Below are 16,178 nucleotides of genomic sequence, written 5' to 3'. Positions count from 1 at the left end.
GACCTAGAGACTGTCATACAGAGTGAAGTAAGTCAGAAAGAGAAAAACAAATATCATATATTAATGCATATATGTGGAATCTAGAAAAATGGTACAGATGAACCAGTCTGCAAGGCAGAAATAGAGACACAGATGTAGAGAACAAATGTATGGACACCAAGGGGGGAAAGGCAGGGTGGGGTGGTGGTGGTGGTGGTGGTGGTGGGATGAACTTGGAGATTGGGATTGACATGTATACACTAATATGTATCAAATAGATAACTAATAAGAACCTGCTATATAAAAAAATTAAATTAAATTTTTTTAAAAATGGCAACTCTTTAGGGAAAATTGTATTTTTGTCAAGCATTACTGTAGTTCAAAACTAGTAAGTTGGAGTGCCTCAACAATTATATCCATATTTTAATCACAACACAAACTGTGAGAACAGGTTTTCCTCTTGCTATTATGTGTTGGATTTTTCTATGGCAAACACACCATCATTCAGGAAAGTCAAGCTCTCCTGGAATAAGTAAAAGACTGCATCTCATTTACATTGTTAATCTCCATAAATCACCTCTCAATTAATGCCCAGTCTAGTAGAGTTTAAGGCCGATAGTTTTTCAATGTAGAGATGTCAGATTTCATGCTATATACTTGAGTAAATATACATTGCTACCAAGTTCAAAGTACTGTGTTTTAAAGGAATTGCAGTGTAACTTCAGTTAAACTACAGTGGTCATGCAATGATTCAGAGAGTGATCACATAGTTTGTAGAATATCCATATAATATTTTACCTAATTATGTGCAAATTTACTATGTTATTGGCATGTTCATCAGAAGAAGTAAATACAACTTGTTTTCAAACGACTTTTTTTTAAAACTTCTGGGCAGCTTTGAGGTTGAAGGCATGGGGTTGAAATTATTGGCAAAAATTGGGTTTTGGAACTGTACTTATCTACAGAGCTCAATTATCCATGCTACCCTTTTCTCCATTACCCCTTAGGAAACTGAAAGTTGGATATATTAACTTGTCCTAGTATCATCAGTCCAGAAGGTTTTACAGACAAGTTTGTGCTTATCTATCTATTACTTGTGAATTTGAAAAAAGTGGACCTTATACGCTGAAGTTCTGGCTTCAATACTTGGCAAAGTTATGTCTCTTTTCTCTCCCTCTTCTCCCTAAACTTTTACTGTCCTCTTGCTTCTCATTTTCAAGTCTCTTCTTAAGGAGAACTAAAAACTCACTGTCACCTAATCTTCCTTCAAATAACAGTAGAAGCAAAGCATAGAATTTAATTTTATTAACTGTTTTCTACTTCATTACATAAGTTCTTCACCTAGTGTGTTTGTGCTTTATTTTAGAGTTTATAAAATTTTGTGATGTGTATATTCACATTCAAGGGTCATCTTAGAATCCTGTTCTTTGGTATCATGAAAAGTGCTACTTTTGATCAGTCTGGGAAAATAAGAAGAATGGATGCTCAATAGATATTCAAAAATGATAAGTTTGTTTCTGTACATCATTAAGAGATTATTATACTGATAGTAGAAAACTTTTTTAGGGATCCTATAAAGTTCACATTTTATTTGACACCTAATGGACCTCCATCATCTATAACTACATTTCGGTTTTCACTGTTTTATTCACTGTCCCCTTTCTTATACATCAGGATACAAACCATGAATTTGTACTTTTAAGTTCTAAAAGCTGAAAATAACAGCTGAAATATTAAACCTGACTTCCTTTGCTTTTGTGATACAGGCAGGTGGTTCAGCATCGGTGGAATGATAAACAATTAAATCAGCACAGTTATACAAGTGCAGAGATGGTGGTGGCTTGTCAGTGTTAAATGAAAGGGTACAGACCTGCCTTAGGGCCATTTTAAACAAGAGATTGAGAAATGAAATCTAAGCCAACAGGGGAGAGAAATGTTTACGCTGTCAGAAATAAGTAGAATGGTGCCTTGAATGTTCTAGCAAGGTTATTTCGGTAACCAAAGGCATTCTTAATAAAGCTACAATCCTTAGTCTATGGGGTGGGTTTCTGTAAATGTTAGAAATATACTAATACTGAATTATTAATATCTTCAATTCCACAAACATTAACTGAGCAACTAAAATGTGTCAGAGACTGTGCCAATGTACTGGAGATATAGGATGAACCATCTCTCAACCCTGGCTGCCTCTAAGGATCGGTCTCAATCTCCTAGGAGCCATAAAATAATATCAATACCTCAGCCTCGCCCTCAGAGATTCTGAGTCATTGTGACTGGGATAGGACTAGGCACCCATAGTTTTTTAAAGCTCCCTAGGTGACTTAGTATTCAGCCAGAGTTGAAACCCTTGGGTCTTAGGCTCTCATATTCCCTTAGAGAAAACACAAAGATACAAATAGCAATGCAGTAGTAGGACAAATCAATGCTGTGGCATCTCAAGTACTACAAACTTTGGAGTGGTGTGCTTCACAGGGAGACGACAAGGGACAAGAAAGCCTTCACCAGGGAAGTGAGGCAAACATTTCAGAATTCGCAGTAGCCACAGCTGGCTAACATTTCTTGAGCAAGTACTATGTGCCAAGTGCTTTTGATGGCACCCCTAACAATTCCTGAAAGTAGGTGTTATCATACACACATTGTCAATGAGGACACTGAGGCTCAGGAAGAGTCAGTGACTTGCTGAAAAAAATCACAAAACTTCTAAGTGGCAGGGTTAGGCTTTGAACCGAGACACCTTGCCTCCAACTCAACATAGTATCTGGGGAAAAATAAGTAATGAATTTAGGTGATTTTTAAATTTTAATACTTCAAAAAAAATAGGTGTCAAGAAGGGCTGCCCCTCAAATAGCTATAGTGGTTAAGATACTTGAAGACAGAGTCAGATTTTATCATTTCTTTCTCCAGTACCATTTTTAATATTTTTTTCTGGGGTTTTCAAAACACAGTGAGTATTTTACTTTCCTTCAAGTTGACCTAGTAGAGATCCAAAGACAGCAACGCTTTATAGAAAAGCCATTTCTTCTCTGAGTTGAATCCAATCTGAGCCCTGGGGAAATTCGATTTGAGAGTTACACTGATCTACATATGACATATCTGCATAACATTAGGGCTACCAGTGACTCTGCTGTCCCCACTTAGCTGTGCACTTTAAGTATATAAGATTATGACCTAAGCCATAAGCAGCAGACCCAGGCAGGAGTTAACTAACTAGTCATTTCAGCCTACATGTTTGAATATGTTGTCCTTACCAACATAAACATTATCTACAAAAGGGCCCAGGGTTCCCTTTAATTCCTGAAAGTACCCATGTTATTACAAAGTATAGGAAACAAGCTGTATTGTACTAAATATCTTTATATCTATGATGCAAGCCAGTCTTACAAGACTTGTAGAGAAAGTTTAAATAATAACAAATCTTAAACATAACAGACTAGAAATTATAGTTTTATTCAATGAGGTAATTACAATTTATTTCTATATTAATTTGAGTTAAACATTCAAATAAACATCCATGTCCTAAGATCATATCACTCAGATGTAGTACTAGGATACCTATTTTTTAAGAGTGTAAGTATTACTGTTTTAACTCATGATGTTTTAATTCTGCCTGAATATTCCTTTCTTCTCCCTTCATTTTGCTTTCCTGAACCTTCCAGCTGAATGTGTGCCCTCACACTTGTCCAAAATAGACCAGATATTGGTTTCTTCCTTGAGACATTTATATCCTATGAACCACCAAGGGCACAAAGCACATAGTAGGACCTCATAAAAAATTTCAGAATAGACATTGAATGAGTAGAGTGAAATCTTCCAGAGTTTTGACCATTACTTTACCAGAAGCCTCTCCTGCCAACAATGACTGAGTCCCGGGCTAATTCAACATTCACATCCATCAGAGAGGTAGAGGGGACTGTTACACAGGCATTGCCATTGGAGGCAAGAGAGCATGACTCTCCTTTCCTCTCCATTGCCATGCAGCCTTTGAAGAGTTATTTACCTCCCCTGACTTTGGTTGCCTCTACTGTTTACGGTGGGACTGATAATGCCTTACTTGCCGAGAAGCACAAAGTTGGTCCAGATGATTTTATAAGGTCTTTTCTAGCTCCAAACTATGACAGATCTTTGACTGAATCAAACCTTTCTTAGTCCAATACAAATAACACAGTTTGGACAAAACACAGAACATCATTTGAAGGTGCTGTGTAAAAGACATGTGATAATGAACTAACAGTAATCATCTGATGCAAGTGAATTAACTACATTGCATTGCAAATTCTTACTTATTACTATTAGCACTTTTATCTGCCTATGAAGAACCTTATTTGTTTCTTACCTTTTGACTTTCTGTCATGATATGACCTGCCTCGATAATGAGGGGTGTCCAAATACAGATTTTCAAGATCTTCTTGCCATGATTCTGGATTGAAGTGCTTGAGCAGATCTTCCACAGTATCAAATTCTGCAATTGTTTTGTCCAGAGTATCCGCAGTGAGAGTGGGGTCCGTTACTGATGGAGAGTGATAGGATACCCCCTAAGAGTGACATACAGCTCAGTGTACTCAGAAAAAGTCCATTGCTACGAAATACAAGAGTCACACAACCATATGGAAGGAACATAAACAGACTTCTGATTACAAGACATCATGTACATAAATATCATGCTAAGCCAGTGTGCCATAGTCTTGCTATATTCTTAAATAAGAACAATTAAGTGGTAAATCATAGTCATTCACTTTTTTGCAAATCAAAAACTGGAAGGTCATAAAACATCCAGGTCATCTGAATTGTAATCATTAAAAAAAATACCAGCTAAATGGAAATATCAAAATAAGTCATGCAATTTCTTGGTTCAAAGTCTCAAATCATCATATCCATATCAACAAATAATGGTGAGCAGGTAAATTCTGAACTCCTTTCCATGCAAATCTTGAATAATCCATTCATTCTCTCCATTTAGCCTCAGTGTCTCATCTTTGTAGCTCACCTAGCATTGTAGACATTCTGTGAACAGGGTTTAAATTTTCTCTGGAGACATCTTGATAAAATTTGGCACTTTAACCAGCTTACTAACTGTCGACAAGGATAATAAGCCATGAAACTGGCTCCCTTGACCTAAGAGTAGAAGATTCACACGCGTGTGTGTGCATTTTTTTAACATCTTTATTGGAGTATAATTGCTTTACAGTGGTGTGTTAGTTTCTGCTGTATAACAAAGTGAATCAGCTATACATATACATATATCCCCATATCTCCTCTCTCCTGCGTCTCCCTCCCACCCTCCCTATCCCACCCCTCTAGGTTGTCACAAAGCACCGAGCTGATCTCCCTGTGATATGTGGCTGCTTCCCACTAGCTATCTATTTTACATTTGGTAGTGTATATATGTCCATGACATTCTCTCACTTCGTCCCAGCTTCCCCTTCCCCCTCCCCGTGTATGTGTGCATTTTAAGTGCTATAGTTTGTGAGGGATCCCAGTTGCCATTAAAACATTCTCAGGAATACTCTTCAAATGGGGAATGCAACATCATTGAAAGTCTGGAAGGGATTATGTATTTTGCCATGGAATACACCCCCACTTAAGTTTCCAAGCACTTACTTCACTAACCCTTGTACAATCTAGAGGTAAATGAGCCATGTAGCAAACATCTCTGTAAAAATTCATGACCCGTTAACAAGGAAATGGAAAGCACATAGTCTCCAATGATTTCTAAATGTCTTTAAAGAAACTGCCAAACAAATAAGATCCCCCAAGGGCAAATATCCCATATCTCTATAGGACAAATAGAGATTAATGAAAACTTGCATTTCTGAAACTCAGCTGCATTCCTATTGAGAAATAATACGCCTATGCATTATAGAGTCCCAGACAGTAAAGCCCACATTTATATTCTCACTCTCAGGTAACACATTTTCTTTTTAGCCAATCAAGATCCAAAAGTCCCCAAAGGATCACTTGCTCTCAGGGGAACAGTCTGTCTTTAGCAAAACTAACAGGTTTTATAAAAGCATAACCTACCATTGGTGTAATTTAGGAGATTTCAAACAAGCCCTGTAGGGAAAGGGCGTATGTGGCAGATGGGGTTTGGGGAGTAGCATGTGAGACATGAGCTAGACTGCTGAAGGTATCAGGCCAGCTCCTTAATCTAGGAGTGTATTTGTGTTTGTGTGTGTGTGTGTGTGTGTGTATGTGTGTCTCATAGAAGCTGAACCCTGATTGAAGCACATCACTTCTGATTTTCAGATCCCTCTTGGCATCCTATGCTAAAGGCGGCTAAATTTATGATTCAGTAACAAAATTCCAAATTCCCATTCAACTTTGTATTGTCTGGATCTACAGTCTACCTGGCTCATACACAACAGATGATTTACAATTAGCTTTGTATCATGTGGGTCTAAGAACCAAAAAGTCAAAATGAGCTGGCCAAAGTTAGGTGCATGGCAGCATATGAAAGCTTTGAAATTAAAATTCTTCCCTCTTTTTTGAAACAAAAGCAGGAGTGTCAATCAAGCCATTCAGACACAAGCATAAGCTACTTAAATGGCTCTGAGGAACTCCTGGCAAGGAGTTTCCTGGGGTTGGTCCTATCAGAACCTAAGGTGTAGTGTGTATTCAGATATCTCTCCAAGAGAAAGCTGTGGAGGGGATCTTATTCCCTGAGGAGGAGGAGGGAGTCTAGTCTCTTCTAACACTAGTCTGAAGAGCAAATCCAAACCGTAGGTAAAATGTAAAAGTGTCCTTGTGTGTGAGTTTTACTGCTCTTTTCAAGTTTTGACTTGAAACACTAATGATATTTAAGAAAATATTTATGAGTGACTAGGTGATCTAATCAACCCATGAGAATATTTTTGTTTCCGAGGCAATTATATGAGAACTATTTTTGAGAGAAATAGTAGTTGGGTGTGCCTCTTTCAATTGCACTGTAAATTTGATCTCATTCAGCTTTTGTTATATGTTTGTAAAATCAATTTTAAAGCTAAGTGAATTACTTTTAAAGCAATGATAAAAATCTGTAAAAATGTTCTGAAAACTGTAAACCAGTTTCAACAAAAACAAAGAATGGTTTATACAGAAGTAAATGGTAGGTCCAAGGGCCCTGGCTCCTATTCCAGAAGGTTCTTGAAAATCAGAATGCTGAGAAAAGGAGCTAGGTCTCCCTGGTCTTCCTAGAGGACTCTGCAGAACCTGGACTTGGAACTCAACCCAGAAGTGTTTCCAGTGGATTTGGACCTAGTGCTGAGCTTCCACAGATGCACCAAATGGACAGGACAATCCTTCTCTTTAAGAGGACCTGGATTATCCTGAATCAATGAAGGGTCCTTTAAACTTGATTTCTGCCCTTTGGGCAGGAATGATTAGATAACCCTGAGTTATCATGTATAAGATCCTTGAGAAGCCAGAGGATCCCCTGAAAGAATAGACCACTAGGTCCTGAATGGCAAAAGCTGCCACTGGCATGTACCTTGAATTGTCAGTCTTGGGCTGCTAACTGCCCACACCTCTTGCCTAGCCTCCCAGCTCCTCAGTATTACCTGCCTTATTTTAATTTTCACCTTCCTGACAATGATTGCCTATACTCAGCTAGGTTCAGAGCATGCATTCTTGACCATCAGAAATGAACAAAACACTCTTAATATCACCATTAGAGACCTCACTGATCTCGATCAGATCATGTTCTAGTTCAGCAGCCACACCAGGTGAATTAAATAGTCACAGAATCCATAGCTGAAGAAATCCTGGCATCTGAGGTAATTTTTTAAAAATCCCTCCAAGAACAAAAGATAGAACATCACTTCTGGAAAAAAAAAAAAAATCAACTCTGACTCAGCCACACTAACCCACTTTAGAACCATGGACAAGCTTTCTCCATGCTCTTAATCTTTTAATGAAGAACTGCATTTATTATCTTGCAGTTTATTGCTACATAAGTGCTACCCATAAGATTGGTGAAAACAAAGTCTGCTCTTTCTGTACAAAGTAGATAAGTATACAGAATACTGGGAAATGACTAAATTTGGAGGAAAAAAAAATGGAGCATGAACCATTTTATAGTTTCAGGGTGAGTTATGTTTTATTTTCAAGCCAAATAGAACACAAGCCTGGCTTGCACTTAAGTTATGTTACCATAAACATGGATTTTTCACATCTGAAAAATCCTTGAAAATGCAAAGGTTTAACGGCATCCCCTGGAATATTCAAAAAACTATTTCAAAATTCCCCACCTGAGCTTGGGTCCTGAACTCTTTCATACCTTTGATATGTCTGGACAGTCCTTTAGTTGCAACGTTCTGCTTTGAAATTGATAAATATTTAAGTCATTGTCTATCCCGTGTTCCTACAAGGGGTACTGACATTTCCTGGAAACCTTTCTGAAAGAGGAGAAAAAAGGGCATCTGACATAGCCCACTATAACCTAAAAGAAATGGAAGAACACATCATGTTTGAGATCTGGCTTTGGGTCCAGCCATAGATCCTTCATGCAGCTGAAGTCATCCCAGGGTTGACCTTAGCTACTACTCCATCAGTTGTCTTTGCAGGCAACAGAAAAATTAATTACTTACTGAGATAGAGCTTGTGACTGACTCCCAATTGGTCTCTGAGGCTGCTGCATGTTGGAAATCTTCCTAGAAGGCAAAGAAACATCCATGTGAGTCAGGCAAACCTCTGTTCAATTCATTACATGCACAGTTTCATCTCAGCCATCTGAATCTTCTTCCAACTAAGTGACAACAGGAATACAGGCTACATTACTGCTGAACAGGTCACCATCTGTCTTAAGCACCTCTCCTCAAGAACCCTTGTCATTCAAGACATGGACAACTGCATTCACATTTACTTATAAACACTGGTGAAATGAAAAAATGTGGGGACAGGAGTTCCAATTTTAACTCAGCCATCTACTGACTGTGTGACCTCAGGAAATCTACTCTCCTCTCTTCCTCTTCTGTAAAAGCCTGGTATGGGATGCTTAAATTACAGGGCTGTTTTGAGAATTAAATGCATTAGTTATGTAATTATAACTAGCACTTAACGTGCTTAATAAAGAGTAATGATAATTATTGTCAGTATTAATGGTTATTTGGTTTGAACTACGCTCTGCATCACTTTCAATCTGTGATCTTTACAAAAATAAATTAACTGACAAAGTGCTATTCCTGACTCTATCAAGAAATGTCAGGAAGACTGGCAGGGAAAAGAAAATGGCCATGGGAGGGACAAAGTACTACCCACTCAAGAAAAGAAAGTAGAGAGCAGACCTGAGAAAGTTATCTCAGAAGTCTTAAAGGATTTGTGACCTCAGAGAAAGAAACTTCTCTTATAGGGCAAACTTCTTTCTGATTTGTCTATAAGTTTCATGTTAATTACTCTAGTAGCAGTAAGTTTTAAAAACATAATGGGAAGGAAAGCTAATCCTATCATTTTTACAAGTCACAGATGTTTTCTTGACCCTGCTGAAACAAATCACCTTGGTTAATTTCTTCTAGCCTGATCAGGGAGTAGGAGGTATTTTAAGATGATGCTGATAAAAAATTCAGCCACTCAAATCTGACAGCTTATACCAAGTATACTGAATGAGAGCTAAGTATCAGGTCTAAATTTCATTAGCATTTTGAGAAGCCGGAAATGTATTTATTAAGTGCTCATGATGAAACTGGTTTATATATAAATGTCTATGTTGAAGAAATGTTAGTTGTTTACCGAAGGGAGCTAAGGCAAATGTGGGCTTCAAGGAATGAACATCTATTAAATACTGGCTGGACATCACTATTCAAATCTCAGCCTTAGGGAAGAGAGGAAAGAAAGAGAAAATGTGGTCTCTGCACCCTGCAAGACAGAATACATATGAAAAGGGCACTGAATTCTCACAGTAGAATGTGTGCAAACAAATGGAGGTTGGCATTTATATGAGTCTTCATAAACTGGTAAACAGGTGAAAAAAGCAAGAAAGCCAATGGCTTCCCCCTGTCTTGAAGAGACTATTGGTGGGAGAACATATTCCAGATAAGAAACTGGGACATGAGCAATTCTCAGATCAGAGAATTTTCATCTTTACTAATTCATTATATATTTGTTAATCATCTACTGTGATACATTCTAAGCTGAGCGTAGAATCACAAGGGAATAAGAAACTATACTTGCCCTCATGGAGTTTAAAATGTAGACACATAAATAAACAGGTGAACAAACTCATGCAGGTGCTGATACTAATCAGGATATCACAGGCAGTAAAAAATTCTGCATGCAGAGGAAGTAGGCTATAGAAAAATTTTGCATAACGAGGTGACTCGAGCTGAGTCTTGTAGACTCATAAGTAGATAAGTAAGTAGATGGTTATTTGCAAGAAAGGTGGAGTAGAAGACTCAGTCAAAGAGAGAGAGAGATCTAGACAATGTGAGGAAAGCATACAGAAAAAGTAGCAAGTTGATGGGGAAAGTTAATGAGTCATGTTGGACATAAAGTGTTTGAGGTACTTATACAATGTCCAGGTAGACATGTTCAGGAATCCATTTGTTACATGAGAATGGACCTCATGAGCGAGTCTTGAACTTGAGATATAAATTTGGGAATCATCAGCATAAAAATGGCTGATGTATATAACATTGTGTAATTAATTAAAGCAAGTAATGGATTATATCAACAACATATGAAAATCAGAAGAGAGACAATCTTAAAATCTTGGAAGTGAAAAGAATTTTTAGGATTATCTAGTCCAATCTCTTCATTTTAATTATTAGAAAACCAATTCTCAGAGAGATAAATGGTGTGCTCTGTATCACGTAGCCTTCTTCTGGGAATGCTTGGACCAGCAAAACCCATTCCTCAGTACAAATTGTGTGGTGATCTTTCACATCATTACAGCTAGCTTGGATAACTGTATGCCTGAGGGAAAAAGATGGAAGAGAGTCCAAAAAGGGAGTCAATAGAAAAGCAGGAAAGGAATAAAGCAGAGTATTGGTAGAAGGTTCTATGTAAATTCTATAAGTATTATAAGATAGGGGTCCAATTTCATTCTTTTGCATTTAAATATCTAGTTTTTCCAGCACCATTTATTGAAGACTATCTTCTTCACTATCTGGGCTACAGGATTCTAACCAGAAACTTTAACAGGCACAAATGATAAAGGATTTCATTAAATCCTAGATAAAATGTAAATTTATCTTCTCTAAGGAACATGAATATTAGACATTTAAAAGAAACCAACTATCTTTTACCTTATTTCAAAAGTTTGCCATTATTTATAAATGACATTTAAAATAAGCTTATAAAAGAGAATGATATCCCTTATAAAAATAAAATACAGAAACTCCAAACTTTAGCCCTGAATGGAGAATCTCTCCATGGGAAGGAACATAGCAATTTTACTCTCTAAATCTATCCTCACTATGATCGTTCTCATCTATTCCCCCATAACCTCCCAAATCCAAGATACCAGTAAGTCTGCCAACTGCCTGTTAACTTTCTCCATGCTTCTACCTTTCTCCGTAGAGTCCACATTCCACATGGCAGCTGGAATTATCTTTTTTTCCAAGCTTTATTGAGAAATAATTGAGATAAAACACTGTGTAAGTTTAAAGTATATAATGTGATTATTTGATAATATGTATATATTGCTAAATGATTACCACAATAAGGTTAACACATCCATCAACCCACATAATTACAAGTGTGTGTGTGTGTGTGTGTGTGTGTGTGTGTGTGTGTGTATGAGAGTGCGTGGTGAGACCATTTAAGATCTATTCTCTTAGCAACCTTCAAGTACACAATACAGCAGTCACCATGTATTAGATCCCTAGAACTTATTCATCTTATAACTAGAAGTCTGTACCAACATCTCACCATTTCCCCAACTCTTCTGCCCCTCAGCAACCACCATTCTACTCTGTTTTTATGTGAATTTCATTTGTCTTTTTAAAGATTCCACATATAAGTGAGATCATACAGTTTTTATCTTTTTTTACTAAGTTCACCCAGGATAATGTCCTCAAGGTCCATCCATGTTGTCACAAATGTAGGATTTCCTTCTTTATTGTGGTAAAAAATATATATATATACATATAAAATGTAAAATATATATAATATATATAACATACATATATATAATTTATATATATCATATTTTCTTTATCCATTCATCTATCAATGGACACTTATGTTGTTTCCATGTCTTAGCTATTGTGAATAATGCAATGAATGTGGGGTTGCAGATCTCTCTTCAATATAGTGATTTCATTTCCTTCGGATATATATCCAGAAGTGGGATTGTTGGATCATATGGTAGTTCTATTTTTAATTTTTCAGGAACCTCCATACTGTTTTCTATAGTGGATGCACCAGTTCACATTCCCACCAAAAGTGCATTAGGGTTTCCTTTACTCCACATCCTCAACAACAGTTGTTATCTCTTGTCTTTTTAATAATAGTCATCCTAACAGGTGGGAGGTAATATCTCATTGTGGTTTTGATTTGCATTTCCCTGATGACTAGTGATGGTAAGCATCTTTTCATGTACCTGTTGACCATTTATATGCCTTTGGATAAAATGTTTATTCAGGTCCTCTGCCCATTTTTAAATCAGATTATTTGGTTCTTTTTTTTTTTTTATTTTTGCTAGCGAGTTGTATGAGTTCTTTATATATTTTTTGATATTAACTTCTTATCAGATACGTAGTTTGCAAATATTTTCTCCCATTCTGCAGGTTGCATTTTCATTCTGTTGATTGTTTCTTTTGCTGTGTAGAAGCTTTTTATTTTGATGTAGTCCAAGTGCTTATTTTTACATATATTGCCTTTGCTTTTGTTGTCATATCAAAAAAAATCATTGCTAAGACCAATGTCAAGGAGCTTTTCCCCTATGTTTTCTTCTAGGAGTTTTATGGTTTCAGATCTTACATTTAAGTCTTTAATCTATATTTACTTAGTTTTAGTTAGTGAGTAGTGTAAGATCGGGGTCCAATTTCATTCTTTTGTATTTGCATATCTAGTTTTCCCAACACCATTTATTGAAGACTATCTTTCCTCTATTGAGTATTCTTGATTCCACTGTGAAATACTGATTTATTTCTTGGCTCTAGATTCTATTTCATTGATATCTTTTTAAACTGTAAATCAAGTCACTTTTGTCTTCTGCTTAAAACACTCCAACATCTTTCCATTGCACTCAGGATCTGGTTTTATAAGAGCTGACCACTGCTTGCCTCATCTCCTGGTGTCCTACTCTGATTTGATGTTCTACAATTCTCACTAACTACCCTCTCACTACACTGGCCTTCTTACAATCTTTCAAATAACACTCCAAGCTTCTTCTCCCTTTGGATCTAAATTTGTTGTTGGCTGGGATGCCCTTTCTCCAGGTCTTCAGTGACTGGCTCCTCATCAGTTGGTTCTCTGTTCAAGTATCATATATTTAGAGAACGTCCTTTGAACGCTCTATTTAAAATACTCCCATTCTTTGTCACTCTATTCACGTAACTGGCTTAATCTTCTTTAAAGCATTTATGATGAACAGAAATGATTTCATATTTGTTTTATTGCTGATTATCTCTTTCCCCAACTAGAAAGTATGCTCTTGAATGGCAGGGACCTTGTTTATTGTTCTCCACTCTATCCCAAGTTCCTACCTAATTTTGGTACAGACTCCAATTTCTCTGGTCCCCAGCGTACTTTCAGAAAAGACGTTCAGCTGCTACCCCCCAGTATAGGCAAGCAAAACAGATGGTCCTCAACTTAAGATGGTTTGACTTTATGATGGTGCAAAAGTGATATGCATTCAGTAAAAACTGCACTTTAAAATTTGATCTTTTCCCCAACTAGCAATATGTGGTATGGGTATACTCTCTCCCAGTCATCCACAAGATCATGAGGGTAAACAACCGACACACTACAACCATTCTGTACCCATACAGTCATGCTGTTTTTCATCTTCAGTACAGTATTCAATAAATTTCATGAGACATTCAACACTTTATTATAAAATAGGCTTTGTGTTAGATGATTTTGCCCAACAATAAGCTAATATGTGTTCTGAGCATGTTTAAGGAAGGTTAAGCTAAGCTACAATGTTTGGTAGATGAGGTGTATTAAATGCATTTTCGACTTATGATATTTTCAACAGGTTTCAACCTTGTCATAAGTTGAGGAAGATCTGTAGTTTATAACCAGAGTCCTTTCTGAGCAGCTGGTGCCTATATCATACGATTTGTTACATACTTTTAATATCATCCTGGGTAGACTGCTAGTTTTTCGAGCTGCAGTTTAATGAAAGACAAACTCCTTTTTCATGGGTTCTGAAAGGCACTGCTCTTAGCATTACTTTACGAAATGCTAAAATGGGCTTTCCTGGTGGCGCAGTGGTTGAGAGTCCGCCTGCCGATGCATGGGACACGGGTTTGTGCCGCGGTCCGGGAAGATCCCACATGCCGCGGAGCGGCTGGGCCCGTGAGCCATGGCCGCTGAGCCTGTGCGCCCGGAGCCTGTGCTCCGCAATGGGAGAGGCCACAACAGTGAGAGGCCGGCGTACCACAAAAAAAAAAAAAAGAAATGCTAAAATGGAACAGTGAATAATCATTTAAAATGTATCAAAACAGTCCAGCTTACAAAAACATATTTCTGTTCTTTGTTACAGCAAACTCCAGTAAGTGCTTTAAAAGCCATGTCCCGTTCTTCTGAGAAGAGAGAACTGTTTGCTAGGTCCAAGAAGTCAGGACAAACTCAGCCCTTGATTTCCTTAGCTCTTGCTCCTGAAAGGCAGTATGCTCCATCTTAGAAGAAAGGAGCTGATATTTTGGCTATTTTGTTCCCTCAGTCCATGTAGGAATCTTAGCCCTTTGGTGCTGTGGGTACCTTACTGAGGTCATCTAGGGTCCAGTGCCCTCACTTGAGAGATAAGAAAACTGATGGTCAAAGAGAAAATGACCCATCATCCCCAAACTAATTAATTATTACTGGAGTCAGGACTAGAACCCAGTAAGCTACTGTGTATGTCTTAGTCACATACTCTTTCCAATCCACCAAATAATGACATATATCATTCTATAATTGCAGGCATCTTAATCTGCACTGCATTAATCTAATAAGAATTAATTTATATCACTATAAATTATAATAAATTACTCTCAGCTCATGTTCTCACATTAAAATAGTTCCTAATTATATTTTGGCAGTGAAACTCATTATGTGGCATTTTGAAATGAAACTCCCTCATTCTCTGCATTTTACTATTTGGAGTAGTATTGAAAACATAGATATGATTCTCAGATCTTCACTTTTTAAACAGCTTAGTATGCATAGTTTGGTTTGTATGAGAAAAAGTATTATAGACTAGAAAGTTGGGGAGGTATGTAAAAATAAAATCTTAAAAGTACTGCATAAAATTCAGATAAATATTTATATAATTGTAGCATGGAAGATATATTTCTAAGCATGAATGCTGAAGTCAGAAAACATAAAAATTGATACACCTCACATACATAAGTCATTGTATAAATCCAAAAAATACCAAAAACAGAATAGAAAGCATAATGACAAACTAGCAAACATACTGGTAAAAGATACAACAGATAAATAGTTATTATCCTTAAAGTAAGATAAACTCATAAATCAAAAGGTTAAAAAATACAATTTTGCTAGAAAAATGTACGGATTATCTGATTGCACCAGGACTGAAACAGTGGGAAAGGAAAAATTGATTCGGGGAGGGGGTATGCGTGTCATCACTTACCTAAAGCCTTATATGTTATATTATTAGATTGAATGGTATCACCCATGTAGTCCCTGGTGGAAAATAAAAGCCTTCTTATAGAAATGTTTCTCACCAATTGCTAAATAGAGAATTGTTCAAAGATAGAATAATAAAGAATAGTTCTAGAATGATCACATTTGGTTCCACCTAAACCATGGCTAAACCAGCACAAACTTTGATGTTTTTAAAAATGGCCACAGAAATATGCAGTTCTTTTTGAAGCAGTATAATTTTATTTTATTTCATTTTTTGTTATTGTTGCTTTCTTTCCTTCTTTTTTATTTATTTTTCTTTTCTATTATGTTTTATTACAGGATATTGAGTATAGTTCCCTGTGCTATACAACAGGACCTTGTTATTTCTCAGAAATATGCAGTTTTTAAAAACAGCCACAGAAATATGAAGTCAGCTCAGGGTCAGACAGGCATTTATCTGGCTCTGTTTGTGGACAGTTTGCCCA

At 36.9% G+C, this 16,178-nt stretch overlaps 1 protein-coding gene across 2 annotated transcripts in view; it reads right to left on the bottom strand.

Annotated features, from left to right (window-relative positions):
* The window catches only part of PDGFD (platelet derived growth factor D), a 230,071-nt gene that overhangs the window by 21,660 nt on the left and 192,233 nt on the right, over positions 1-16,178 (bottom strand). For both annotated transcript variants that reach the window (XM_007107772.4, XM_007107771.4), the window contains exons 4-5: positions 8,541-8,603; positions 4,313-4,511 (exon numbers count right to left, since the gene is read on the bottom strand). In XM_007107772.4, coding sequence (XP_007107834.1) covers positions 4,313-4,511; positions 8,541-8,603 — 262 coding nt within the window. The remainder of the gene's footprint in view (positions 1-4,312; positions 4,512-8,540; positions 8,604-16,178) is intronic.

This window comes from Physeter macrocephalus, chromosome 16 (assembly GCF_002837175.3).
Source record: "Physeter macrocephalus isolate SW-GA chromosome 16, ASM283717v5, whole genome shotgun sequence".
NCBI classification, from domain to species: Eukaryota; Metazoa; Chordata; class Mammalia; order Artiodactyla; family Physeteridae; genus Physeter; species Physeter macrocephalus.
Note: the sequence above shows the minus strand (reverse complement) of the source record. Positions and strands in the feature narration are given on the sequence as shown.